The 14,304-nt window shown below is 35.0% G+C and overlaps 1 protein-coding gene across 2 annotated transcripts in view; it reads left to right on the top strand.

Annotated features, from left to right (window-relative positions):
* acot7 (acyl-CoA thioesterase 7) overlaps positions 1-13,997 on the top strand; it is a 139,595-nt gene extending 125,598 nt beyond the window's left edge. For both annotated transcript variants that reach the window (XM_030139370.1, XM_030139371.1), the window contains one exon: positions 13,533-13,997. In XM_030139370.1, coding sequence (XP_029995230.1) covers positions 13,533-13,631 — 99 coding nt within the window. In that variant the 3' untranslated portion in view covers positions 13,632-13,997. The remainder of the gene's footprint in view (positions 1-13,532) is intronic.
* Positions 13,998-14,304: the final 307 nt, after the last annotated feature.

Here is a 14,304-nt window from a genome sequence, read left to right as displayed (position 1 = left end):
AAACACTGCCTTAACCCTTTATAGGTCACTCATAGAAATACTCTGAAATTCAAAATTTCAACCTCAGTGTGTTATTGGAGGACATAACAAGATGTTATTACTTGTGTGAAATGTTCCTAAATGTTTTATTGCTATGCAGAAAATCAGGGTTGTTAATAATAATAATAATAATAATAATAATAATAATAATAAATTCTATTTATAAGCGCCTTTCAGGACACCCAAGGACACTGTACAGCAGAGGATAAAATAGAAATAAGTAAACAAATAATAAAAGAAAAAATGCAATACATAAAAATGAGAATGCAAAATGGAGGGTAAAACTTGATAAAGTTACCGTATTTGGTACACTGGTAATGAAAAAAATATGTAAATAATTACAGTGAAGATGTGTTAATTTCCATAAAATTTGCGTATAAGTGTTTTTAGTTGCTTGGTGCAATTTTAAGACAGTAATATTATTTTAATGTCAGTAAAATGAATCTGTGTTCTTTACGCCTGTGGATACAAGTCAGATTTGAGACAACAAAAAGTGTTTTTAGTTCAACTCAATTAAGCATTGATGCATTTAGATATTTAGTAGTGTTTAATTTTCTCCGCTGAGATAGGACTGATATAATATGAAACCAGATGGCAGCGCACAACACTGAAAATAACTCCTCCACCTCACAGACCGTCTCATTAGAAGTGAGAGAGTATGTTGAGCCGATAACAAGAAATGACTCAAAAACCCAGGACAGCGGGAGAAAGCGCACTTCAGTAAAGTTTAAATGAAAGCGGCCAAATTAACGCCAGTGAGTGTTCACAGTCGGTGCTCAGATAAACCACTCACACTTTCTGCTGCCAAAATGCTCTGGTTCTTCTGTCTTAAAAAAGGACGCACCATGTCTCATATCGTTATTAGCTGTCGTTATTCATTAGAATTAGTCCGGTTTAATTGACATGTTCATTAAAACACCTCGAAACTGTAACTCATCGTGCTTATTAAGGTGAAGTTAAATAATAGTAAGTGATTAAAGGATCTCAGTAGAGTTGAGGAGGGAAAAATAAGAGATAAAAACCCACTTTTACCAACTGGAGGAAGATAATCAGGGTTCCCATGCATCCTGGAAAACCTGGAAAATGATTGACCAATTCTCCAGTCCTGGAAAACATATGGAAAATGAGAAAAAAGGTCAGATGTCCTGGAAACAGTTAAGTTATACTGGAAAATAATTTATCCTCCCCGTGCCTTCTGACCTTGTGTGCCTAAACTGAGATTAAACCAAGGGAATTGTTTTTCAGTGATTTATTGAAAACACAAATATTTTTGGAGGAAGTAAGAGAAAAAAGAAAGTTGAGTTGGGAATTGTCTAATTGAACATTGTAACTCCAGTTTGTCAGGCTGATGAAGTGCTACGCTGTAATCTGTGGGTGTCTTTGCATTATTCTATGATACATTTGTCATAATTTTTTTTCATAGATAAATTATAGCCATAGACTGCACATCAAATGTCTGAGTAATAAACATAGAAACAATTCGGGTAAATGCAAGTTACAACTGGAGAAAAGAACACTTCCAAAGAATGAGGGGAATGGATTAGTGTATGATGTGATAACGTGTCTCTGTAGCAGCTGAAAATGTCCTGGAAAAGAGTTTCAGGGAAAGAGTGGCAACCCTGATAATGTGTGCTTTTTGTATAATATGTATACAAATATGTGTCTGTAGGTGGATTTTGGATGTTTACTCCTAATGTTTAAGAGCTGAACTGCATTTGTTCTTTTTCTCAATCAACACATCTCACAAATTGATTTGATCTCATGATCATGTCTCCTAATGTCCTTGTATTTCATTGTATCTATTCTATTCTATCATTTTATTTTATTTTTTTTATTTATTTATTGTATTTCAAGCATTTACAGAATACATGCAAATTCAAAATTCCACAATCATTCATCTACACTCAAAAAGGAGTGGGAAGAAGAAAAACTTATTTAATCTCACCCCCATTCTCATCATTAAATAACTTAACATGATAACGTTTTAAATACTCACTCCTGTCCTTTGACTTCAAACCAGAGCAATGAATAAAATAGGTCTATACCAAATTAGAATGAACTCATTCGACAGTATTAACATTATAGAACCAATATGTGTGTGAAAAATAGAAACAAAGTACATTCCTGGTGGTATTACCACGGGTAACAGTTAACCGTCAACTTACATTATAATAATTACATACCAACAATGGTAGGGAAAAAAAAAAAACCCTGCAGTACCATTAATGGTAAAGAACAGCACACACCAGCAATGGTAAGAACAATACCTATCTATTCACTTCAATTCTATTCTATTCTATTCTATTCTATTCTATTCTATTCTATTCTATTCTATTCTACTCATTCTAAAACCCCTTTAGACATTTAGCTGTGGCCAAAATCTTTGTTTTTAAATTATTCCCATGTTTTTCTGAGGTGCAGTTACAAGCATTTTATAAGTTTCAAAGACTTTCGTTGGCGAATAAATCATATTTATGCAAAGAGGATTTGTGTCATCGCCAAAACTTTTGGCCAAGACTGTATTTAGACTAAAGCTGACAGATTCCAATCTGGTCTATTTCACTGTTGATGAAAATCTAATGGCATTCATTTCCCTGTCACAGTGCTATGGTACAGCAGAGTGGATTTCTAGTAGAATAAAGAATAGTTTTTATTGTAATTTTACTCATGATTTCACATGATTGCACAACGAAACTGTCAGAGAAATCTGAGAGGTGCACTTAAAAATACTAAATATATGCAATAAATAAAATAACAGCAAAAGGAAATATAATGGGAAGTTATAATCATAATAAAACTCCACTTCCACTGATACTGCATTTATTCACCCAATGGGAGGTTAGAAGGGGTGTGTATTGGCAGGAATCTGGCAATGAGATACAAATCACAATACTAGGATCACGATATGATATATCACAATATATCATGATACTGTTAAAATCCCAATTTTTTGTTTGTTTCTTTTTTTTAAATGATTATTTCCTTGAAGAATTGAATTACACCAGAAATATGCACAAATACTAAACACATTTTTATTTCAACAGAACAGGATCTAATGCTATATCACTAAATTTCCCTGTTAAAACTTAAATTATGTTATATAGACATTATAGTTTAAGATTCTGCTCAAATGTTCATATTCCATTAGTTCATAACTATCATCATAACATTTTTGTGCAATCCCAACAAAGGAACAAACATTATTTAATAAAAAAAAAAGTGTTAAATAATAATGAATAAAATATAAACAAAAAAGAAAAACAACAAAACAAAATTGAACCTCCACAATATCTGCATTTGAATAAATACCTAAAAATATCGATAGAGTACTTTTTAATATCGATACAGTATCGTGAAATGAAATATCGTGATATATTGCACAACCGATATTTTCTTACAGGTTAGTGACATGTTGGTGAGTTTGGATAGTTTTTTCTTTTGATGATAATAAGAAAAAAAAAGATATAAAAATGCACGTGTGTGTGGTTTAGATCGTGTTTCCTCTTGGGGACAGACTGTAGAGCTGCTGTAAATGTCGTAGCACCTCGAACTGTCTCACAAAACGATCCATTTTCTAATGTCAGGTCTTATCTGGTGCCATTGTAGCTCAGTGTGGCCGAGTCCATGGATAGGATGTTAAAGGTCATCACAGAGACCGTCTGATTGAACCAGCAGTTTGCACATAATAGGTGTTTATTCAGGGGACTGAGCCTCTTCTCCCATAGCACTGCATTGAAACGGATCAGCCTCTGGTTTACCTTCAAAGACCCTGAGGATGTGACATGGTTACATTTAGTCACAGTATCACTGAATAAACAAACTCTGATCTAGAACATGTCAAATATTCTAATTTTGTAAGTTTATAATACTTTTTTTGGCATAATTTGGTATGTTAAAATCAAATCTATATAATCGAATTCTTTTTACACGAGCCTTAAGACCATGTGTACTTTTTATAATGCTATGCTTAGAGGCTTACAGATATGGGATGGCAGCCTGGTTTGGTTTTCTCACTGTCCAGTCCAAGACTAAGACTGAGAAGCTGCTTCAAATTACTGTGAAAATAATACAAAACAAGGAATAACAGACATTTCAAGTCATATATGAGAGAACTATTGTCTGTCAGACTCATAGACATGTAAAAGATGCATTCAGTTTCCTTTATTCTGAATATGAGTTATCGTCCTCAGGGAAACATTACAAAACTAAACACTACAAGTGCTGTTTCATCCTAACTTCCATAGCACTGTTAAATAAGATACCAGATTTGTATAATAGTTCTTGAGACTCATTTAATGGCAGTTTAAGTGGAATTATTTCAACTTTTTACATGTATAGTCATTATTTTTTATCTTTGTTTACTTACCAGTTTTATCACCTGTGTTTTAGCATTAATTACCTCCACTAGGAGGTATTACGATCACTTTGCTTTGTTTGTTTGTTTGTTTGTTAGCAACTTTACAGGAAAACTATTACAACCATCTTTTCCAAATTGTACCCACAGATAGGCCTAGGCCCTGGGACAAACCCATTAAATTTTGGGCCAAGTAGGCCAAAGTTCAAGGTCACAGCAAGGTCACAAAATCTCACATTTTCCTATCTCTCATCATTGAGCAATTTTTGAAAATTCATAAAAAATTCAAAACGACTCTGATTAGCCTCCAATTTGATACACCTGTAACTTAAAAAAAATATCTTGTATCTGGCACAAAATTGTCCACATCCACTGTGGAATGTGGACTCTGTGGACATTTCAATTTAGCATTGAAAATCCCATTTACAACAGATTTTTCATTATAACTCAACAAATACTGATTGGAATTTAATATAATTTGACATACACATGACTGGTACCAAGCTTCAAGTTTTTCTGCTGTATGGAACAACGTTGAAACTGTTTAATTTAAAAAGAAGTAGTCGATCCACAACTGCACACCGTTTGGGGTGCTTGGTGGAGGTTTGCACTCTCTGAACACTTGTTTATTGTAATATTTATCATGTTTTCTCAGGGATTGATTCATTACGCGTCTGATTTTACAACAATTTGTGTTCTTTTATTTTGCACTGAGATAACAGACCGAGTAGTCTAGTCTAGTCTAGTCTATTTTTACCCTGCCCCCAAAGGGGAGGCAAGGGGTATTATTTTTGGTTTGGTTTGTTTGTTTGTTTGGTAACACTCTACTGGCAAAACTATTGGTTGAATTCATACAAAATTGGGTTTATAGATTGCCGGTGACCCAGAATAGTCATTCCATTTTGAGAAAAGTAGGTCAAAGTTTCAATTTTTTCCTGAATTTTTTAAATCTTTTTTTTTCCCCATTTACTTATTAAGGGGCAAAATTTCACATGTCTGTAGCAGCAAAACCAGTGGTTGAATTCATACCAAATTGGGTTTATAGATTGCCAGTGACCCAGAAAAGATATTGTTACATTTTGGGAAAAGTAGGTCAAAGTTCATATTTTTAATGAATTTTTTAAATCTTTTTTTTTCTCCCATTTACTTACAATGGGCAAAATTTTACATGTCTATAAAAACATCAATTTTGTTTCAATTTACTTCAAACTTGGCACATATATAGAGGCAATTCATATGCTGACATCAGCACATGTATAGATGTAATGACATTAGCTGGATCGATGCCAAAATAAGCTACAGTACGTGCAAGGGGCGGGGTTTGTTGTGCCTGGAACCACTTGTTATTATTATAACCTGTAATTAACCAGGAAAAAAAAGCTCATTGAGATTAAAAATCTCTTTTTCAAGAGTGGCCTGGCCAAAACAGCAGCAGAAGTTAAACAAAATAGAAATCACAGCCATACATCCACACTAAAAATATACATAAAACACAATAAAAGTCAGTTCTAAAACCATATAACACTAAAGAAAGAATATACATATAAAATGCCATCATTAATTTAAAAAGTACTAAAGGTGTAACAACAATGTTCCTTAAAAAACATCTCAAAGCAGAACCTGAATAAATCAATTAGAAAAACATTCAGATTTATTCTTTTCTTTTTTATTACGTCCACCAAGGAGGTTATGTTTTTGCTGGCGTTGGTTTATTTGTCTGTCTGTCCGTGTGCAAGATAACTCAAAAAGTTATGGACGGATTTGGATGAAAATTTCAGGAAATGTTGATACTGGCACAAGGAACAAATGATTAAATTTTGGTGGTGATCGGGGCTGGGGGCGGGGGCGGGGGCACTGTTCTGCCTTGGCGGAGGTCTGCGCTCTCCGAGTGCTTTTCTAGTTTAGAATGACTTACGTAGAATAATTTAGAATGATTAATTATTGTAAAGACATTGACAAATTCAACACGAGATTCATTGGTGATTTTTATTATTTTTCATGGGTTCTTTGGTCAGAAACTCTCACCATCCAATGCACTAATGTGTTTTACGTACCTTTGGCTGCAGCCCTCTGGAGTTGCCTTTGTTCGTAATGAAATGCCTTTAAGTCAGTCTTGTGTGTTAAATGATAAATGTTCTTTGTGGGAGTAGTTACCTCGGTTAAATGAGGATAATTTATAAGCAGCTGTTTAGTGTCAGGGTTACTTTACTAATACTGTAATGACTGGCGCACTGCAGCCGCAAGAGTGATAATGTGGATAACATCGACAAAATCAGCAGTCCACAGTTAGTTTCCACATTAATATAAGAACAATCAATTCGCACCATATTCAGAAAAACATGCCGAGTGTTAGTTGGTAAGCATGTAGAAAAGAAAATGATTTAAAGCAGGGGTCTCAAACATGCGGCCCGGGGGCCAAATGCGGCCCGCCAAAGGTTCCAGTCTGGCCCATGGGATGAATTTGCAAAGTGCAAAAATTCCACAGTCAAGGCTGTTGAACCCATTTTAGTTCAGGTTCCACATACAGACCAATATGATCTCCAGTAAAATAATAGCATAATAACCTCCAAAAAATAATGACTCCGTATTTTCTTCTTGCTTTGATGTGAGAAAAATATGACATTATGCCTATAAATAATACAAACTTCAATTTTTTTCTTTGTTTTAGTGCAAAAAATAACATTAAATCATGGAAATATTTACATTTACAAACTATCCTGTAACAATAAAATGTGAATAACCTGAACAAATATGAACAACCTGAAATGTCTAAAGAAAATGAAGCACAATTTGAACAATTTTCTGCCTGTTATTAAGTGTTTAGTGTCTTTGTCGATCCGAGCCATAATGCACATGTAGAAATGATAAATTGAGGCATAATATTGTTAAATTGCACTTAATTTTCAAATTTTTTTCAATTTAAATTTCAGTTTTTCTCAGGTTATTCACTTTTTTTTGCATAGTTTATAAAAGTAAGTATTTTCATAATTTAACTGGGTTTTTTGCACTAAAACAAAGACAAAAATTTGAAGTTGTCATTATTTATAGGTTATTACGCTATTATTTTACTGGAGATCAACTCGGGCTGAATAGCAACCCTGAAAGAAAATGAGTTGAGACCCCTGATTTAAAGCAAAGAAATACACCTTTGTCTGTTTTAGATTCTCAGTTTTACGATTGTATTTTTACTACTGTTTTTTTTTTTTAAGTTTGTGGATACTGCTGGAACCTGTAAATTTCCCTATGAGATGAATAAAGTATCTATCTATCTATCTATCTATCTATCTATCTATCTATCTATCTATCTATCTATCTATCTATCTATCTATCTATCTATCCATCCATCCATCCATCCATCCATCCATCCATCCATCCATCCATCCATCCATCCATCCATCCATCCATCCATCCATCCATCCATCCATCCATCCATCCATGTACTAGCATGCCTGTTTTGTAAATGTTTTAAAATACCGCAACTACTGTATGTAGAAAGTCTTTTTTTTTTTTTTAAAGTCAATGAACTGGAATTATCCATTACTTTCAGCTGAATGGCAAAAGCAAAATTGACTGAGCAGTATGTTGACGGTTATATAACCAGCATACAACAAACAGACCAATACTACAGCTGGAGGTTTTGTTTTGTTTTTTTCCTAAACCTGCTTCTAAGTCGACATATTCCCATCGCTGCTGCGTTTTCCAGCTCAGCGTCACCATTTTAGTATCCTCATCACATTTGATTCGTGACCCCTGGGCCCATCTCTGGCACGATGTTTTGTCATATCCGTTACCACCCTAAAGTTAAGGTGCCATCTGTCAGCTTTTGCGCTCGTGGAGTACGGCTGAGAAGCAGGTGCACTTGAGTCTGCCAACCACCTGGTGTGTACAGAACCAAGTGCCTGTATCTGAACATGCCATTAAAACAAGTCTTCAGTCACACACACAAGGTTTTTACATGCAACAAACAAGCATACGTGCGCGCGTTCACATACGACACATGCTTTTGTTTTTGTGAGATGAAGGAGTGGGAAAGCAGCCGTATCATAAAAGTACATGTTGACACTGTCAGTGGCGCTGGTATTGTTGTGTAAGTCACGAGGTTGTCAGGAAGTCTAATTAAACTGTGCACACTAGCGAGTGTTTCCTCCCACAAATCAGCGACAGCCAGACTGAGCTAAGTGAAGCTGAAAGAGAGGATTTGTTCTTCACAGGCTTGAAAGTGCTGCGCCGAATGAAAACAAAAGTGTACAAGTGATTCAGAGCATCTGTATATCTTGCAGGCTTCCCCGTCTCACCTCCACAGTAAAAACAGGATGTAAATACTGTAAATGTATGACAGACTCTTCTGGAAAATCAGGATCATGCTGAGTGGGTGGGTCATTCACTGTCCAAGGGGGTTTTGTTTGGGTTTGAAGGGCTCAGATATTGAAACTGGATGTTTGTGGAATGTGTATTAGTGCTTCAACTAACGATAATTTTTTTCTTTTTTTTCTAACTTGTCTTGTCCAGCATCATAAAAGCAGAATGGTAATCTGACTGCCTTTTGGTGCTGAGCACATTTGCTTTGCCAAGGGAAACTTCATAAAGTATATGAGGCTCCCTTTTATATTCTACTGTCTTTATTGTGAGTTTTGTTAAACCACATTTCAATACCAGACCTGACATGGAGGAATGGGGGGGGGGGGACAAGGAAGAAGAAGATGGCGAAGACCCTCACAAGAGAATGAACGATAATTTTAACAATCAATTAATCTGTAGATTATCTTAACTAATTGATTCATCAGATAAACACAAAAGATTCAATTCTCAAAGCAATATAGGCTGCAGACAAGTCAATAATGATTACATTCATGCAATGGCTTTGGTATAGTTAGTGAGCACTAGACTTGTTATGGGTAAAGACTAGCAAGTTATAGTCTTCAACCAGCTCCATTTATAGGCTATCAAACTAGTATTGTATGTATTAGTTCCAGTCAATGATAAGTAATGTTAGTCCGGTGGCCTGATAAACGGAGATGGATGAAAATGTTATAATTACAACGATAGCGTCTAACTAGCTACTGGGCTAAAGTAATCCTGACTCGTAGACTATCTTCAAGCTGCGGGAGACTTTCGCGACCAATTTTTCATCAAATCAGTAAAACCCCAGTCATATCCTCAGTATCTGTAAGTCTTTCTGTGATTACTCACCTGAATCTCTTCCCTCATGGTGAACAATTTCTTAGTGCCATCCACCTTAAACAAACCATGTGTTTACAATCACAGCCAGGAGGTAAATCAGGCATCTTCGGAATTTTGTCGCAACGTGCATTGTGGGAAATGGAGGTTCGCGCAGCCACCTGATAGTGGCAGCTGCTACAGACATGATGCGGAAACGGCAGGAGCTCCCTTCCCTCCATGCATATGCTTTTCTTGTTATTACTACTATTACTATCTCTAGTACTATTACTACTACTACTACTACTACTATATTATTACTACTGTTACTACTACTACTACTGTTATTATTACTACTACTATTACTAGTACTATTATTATTACTGCTACTACTGTTATTATTACTACTACTATTACTAGTACTATTATTATTATTACTAATGCTAATACTACTATTATTACTACTACGACTACTATTACTACTATTACTAGTACTATTATTATTACTGCTACTACTATATTATTACTACTATTACTATTACTACTACCATTACTATTATTATTATTATTACTACTACTACTACTACTACTACTACTACTACTATTACTATTACTACTACTACTATTACTAGTGCTATTATTATTACTGCTACTACTATATTATTACTACTATTACTACTACTACCACTACTATTATTATTATTACTAATACTACTACTACTTTTATTACTACTAATACTAATACTAATACTACTTTTATTATTATTACTACTACTACTACTGTTACTACTACTACTACTACTACTACTACTACTACTACTACTACTACTACTACTACTACTACTTTAATTATTACTACTACTACTACTAGTATCATCATTATTACTCCTCCTACTCCTCCTGCTATTTTCAGCTGCTGCCTTTATGGGTCACCCCAGCATATCATCCACTTCCATCTAACCCTGTCTCTCTCCTGAATCTCCTTTTTTCACTCCAGCTCCTGCATGTCCTCCTTCACCACATCCATAAATCTTCTCTTCGGTCTTCCTCTTTCGCCTCCTGCCTGGTTGCTCCACCTTCATCATCCTTCTCCCAATACATTCATTATTTCATTTACAGAGCCAATTTCTAGAAGAAAACAGATGAAAAAAGTAACATTTAAACACTGTGGAAACATTATTTACAATGGAAGGAATTAAAACTCAAATAAATAAATTCAGGAAAAGTTTTTGGATGAAATTATGTTTTAAGGCACGTCTTCCAGATCTGACCCCTGACTGAAAAATCTCAGTGCTTTTTAGTTTTCAGTTGGACTTATGGAACTGAGAAAAGGAAAAAAAACAAAAAACTGCATACAGTACGGAGAAGTCAAAGATGCAAGAAAAGAGGCCACAACGAGCCTTGAGAGTAATCAATAAAACCTTCTAATCTTTTCCCAAAACCAGTAGGAGCCAGAGTGAAGAGGCTAAAACTGGAATGATGGGATCATGACTTTTGGTTCTGGTTAAAAGAGAGAGTTCTGTTCAGTCTGGAGTCAATCGATAGCTTTTTCAGGGTCTGCTCTTACTTCCTGTTGTCACACACTTTAAACAAACACATCATGCAACATCTGTCAGATCATCATATGCACAAATACTCAGCTTTAGTCAAAAATAGAACGCCAAAAAGTTATGATAAAAACAGATAAAATAGGCAAACATGAGGTACATTATCTCAGAAAAATGTAGTACATCCTGTCATATTTCAGGAACTATTTAATTATAACTTCTCAAGACACAATACTACAGAAATGAAACTTGGATATAACTTAAAACAGTCAGTTTACCGCTTGTATGACAACATAGATTTACTATCCACTGAAAATGACTCAACAAACAGCCATTATTGTCTAAATAGCTCGCAACACAAGCAGACATGTACAAATTGTGCTCAAAGTGTCAAGGTTTTTTGTCAGCACCATTGTTATCCAGCATTTGTGCATCTGTTTTTTTGAAGCCCACTTCTGGATATGAAGCAGAGCATGAGTTTTTCAGGGTGTTTCCTGTGGCCTTGGCCATCTTTAGGAGAGCAACAATTCTATTTGGGTGCTTCTATGAAACTGGTCCCTGAAAACAGGACATAAGGGCTAAAAATTCAAACTAGATGTAGACTAATGTTATGAAGCAAGTTTGAAAGCACTTTGGATCTATTTTAAAAATTAATATTTGCTGAGATATAAGAGAAACTGTTTTTCAGATAATATGCATTTTTATATGATTTTTCTACAAAAATCCGCGTGTAACACAGTAAAAAAGACACAGAAATTATGCGCTACTATGTTTTTTTTAAATATCTTTTTATTCTCTCACAGGTACGTTTTGGGAATTTAACTAATTAGGCAAGGTAGAGTGTTTCACAAAAATGACTGCTGTTGCAAAATCACTCACGATTTATTTGTGTTTAAATGGGCAGGTTCTGTATGTAACATCAGTAGACACGATGGGTTATGAAACCTGGAATGAGACATGTCTGGATTAGAAAAACCCCTAGGATCGTCAAATTTAACAGAGTCTCTTTATTTATAGTGGTTTGTAAGACCATTTCAAGCCATGTTATCAGATCAAATGCGCTGACACCTAGGTAGCTTTTCCTGTCCCAATTCTGGTCCTATTTTTGGCCCCATTATTTTATTAAAAATTCATTAATTTTGGGATGGCTCAGAGCAAAAGTATAATTTTTTTTGCAGTTGTCTGAGGTCATCATTAGGTACATCCTGGGCAGAAATATGTCTGAATTCCTCTTTTATTATTGGGTCTAAAAAGCTGGAAAAGTGCCAGATACCAAAATGAGCCCAGTTTCATAGAAGCATCCATTTGTCAAATCCTCTCTTTGCCATGAGGTGCCATGTTGAACATCCAGTGGCCAGTATGAGTGAACTGTACCCAAGGCACCAAATTTAACAGCTTTAATCCATGATAAATGAATTTATGTGGACCTGTAAAGTAGGCAAAAGCATGAATAGGACAGGTAGCTTTGCATGTTTGAACATGTACAGGTACAATAATGGCTGTGTTGAGTCCTTTTCAGTGGATAGTAAATATAGACCACCAATGGGAATGAATGTTTAGTGTTCTCATGTGCAATATCCTTAAGTGCAATTTGTGGATAATATTTATTACAAGTCACTGCGCTACTATCTTTTAATTGATTTTATACTTTGATTATACTTTTATACTGCTTATATATCTGACTTCTGTTTTGATTGGATATTTTAATCTTTTATACTTGCACCCTGAGAGACCTCTGCATGATAATTCCTGTGTACCTGAATGTGTACAAATGGCAAATAAAACTATCTTTATCACTATATAAGCTGTACTCTGACTGCTTATCATGTTTTATTTATTATTATTATTATTATTATTATTATTATTATTAGTAGTAGTAGTAGTAGTAGTAGTAGTAGTAGTAGTAGTAGTAGTAGTAGTGGTAGTAGTAGTGTTATTATTAACAAATAAACTATTTGGCAAATAAAACTATCTTTATCACTATATAAGCTGTACTCTGACTGCTTATCATGTATTTTTATTATTTATTTATTTATTATTATTATTATTATTATTATTATTATTGGTGTTATTATTAGTAGTAGTAGTGGTGGTAGTAGTAGTAGTAGTAGTAGTAGTAGTAGTAGTAGTAGTTGTGTCATTACCAAATAATAAACTATTTGGCAAATAAAACGATATCACTATATAAGCTGTAGTCTGACTGCTTATCATGTATTACTATAATTATTTTTTTTATTTATTATTATTATTTTTATTATTATTATTATTAGTTTTATTATTATTATTATTAGTAGTAGTAGTAGTAGTATTGTGTCTTTATGAGATATATTAAAATAGTTGCTGAAATGTGGAAGATGTACTTATTTTTGTGAGATACTATATATGATGAATATGTCATCAAAAAATCTTGCATGTTTTTTTCTTATTTTCCACAGATTGAAAGCGAGGATGAGCAGAGACGCTTCGATGAAGGCAAAGCGCGCTACCTCCAGAATAAGGCAAAGAGACTGTCTAACAACCAGGGCCAGCAGTGACACCCATGACGACACAACATCTACCCCAAACAACACATGATGGAAATAAAAGCCCTCTGTTTCTTGTTCCATAATTGTAGCCTCCAGTTAAACCTAAACCTGTGATTATTTCTCTTGTGTGCTACGCACCAAAGTATCTGCCTATAGCTGTGTGTAAAACAGAGTACATATTTTATTTTCCGGATATTTTTATTGATGTATGAAGACTATTTATGAACGCTGTCAGCGCAAGGTGAGTTGGACTGTATTTAGAAGTACTACTTATGAAGACTTCGCCATGAGTGTCAGTGCCAAGTGATAGTCTGAACGCAAGGAAAAGCAATGAATAAGTGAGTGAATAATAATGAATAAAAGATTCAAGCGTGAGTCTGTGGCTCTCGCCTCATGTCCTTGCTTGTTTGATGATGATGATGATGATGATGATGATGATGATGTCACAGTCTTGGACATGCCTTGGCAGAGAGGGCACACGCTATCCGTCTTTTCAGCACTGTGTCTTTCACAGAGATTTCAGGGGGGCTCGGGGGCTTTGACTCAGCTCACATCGCTCCCACGCCTGCACCCCCATCCCCCCCTCAGCTCGCCGTGCTCCTCCTCCTCTGCTCTGTCCGTCTGTCGGTCACACTACGACTCCACTGTTTGCTGTCACTCTGCTCCCCTTTACCACTCCTGC

Source organism: Sphaeramia orbicularis, chromosome 7, assembly GCF_902148855.1.
Source record: "Sphaeramia orbicularis chromosome 7, fSphaOr1.1, whole genome shotgun sequence".
Classification (NCBI taxonomy): Eukaryota; Metazoa; Chordata; class Actinopteri; order Kurtiformes; family Apogonidae; genus Sphaeramia; species Sphaeramia orbicularis.
This window is presented reverse-complemented; position numbering and strand designations above follow the sequence as displayed.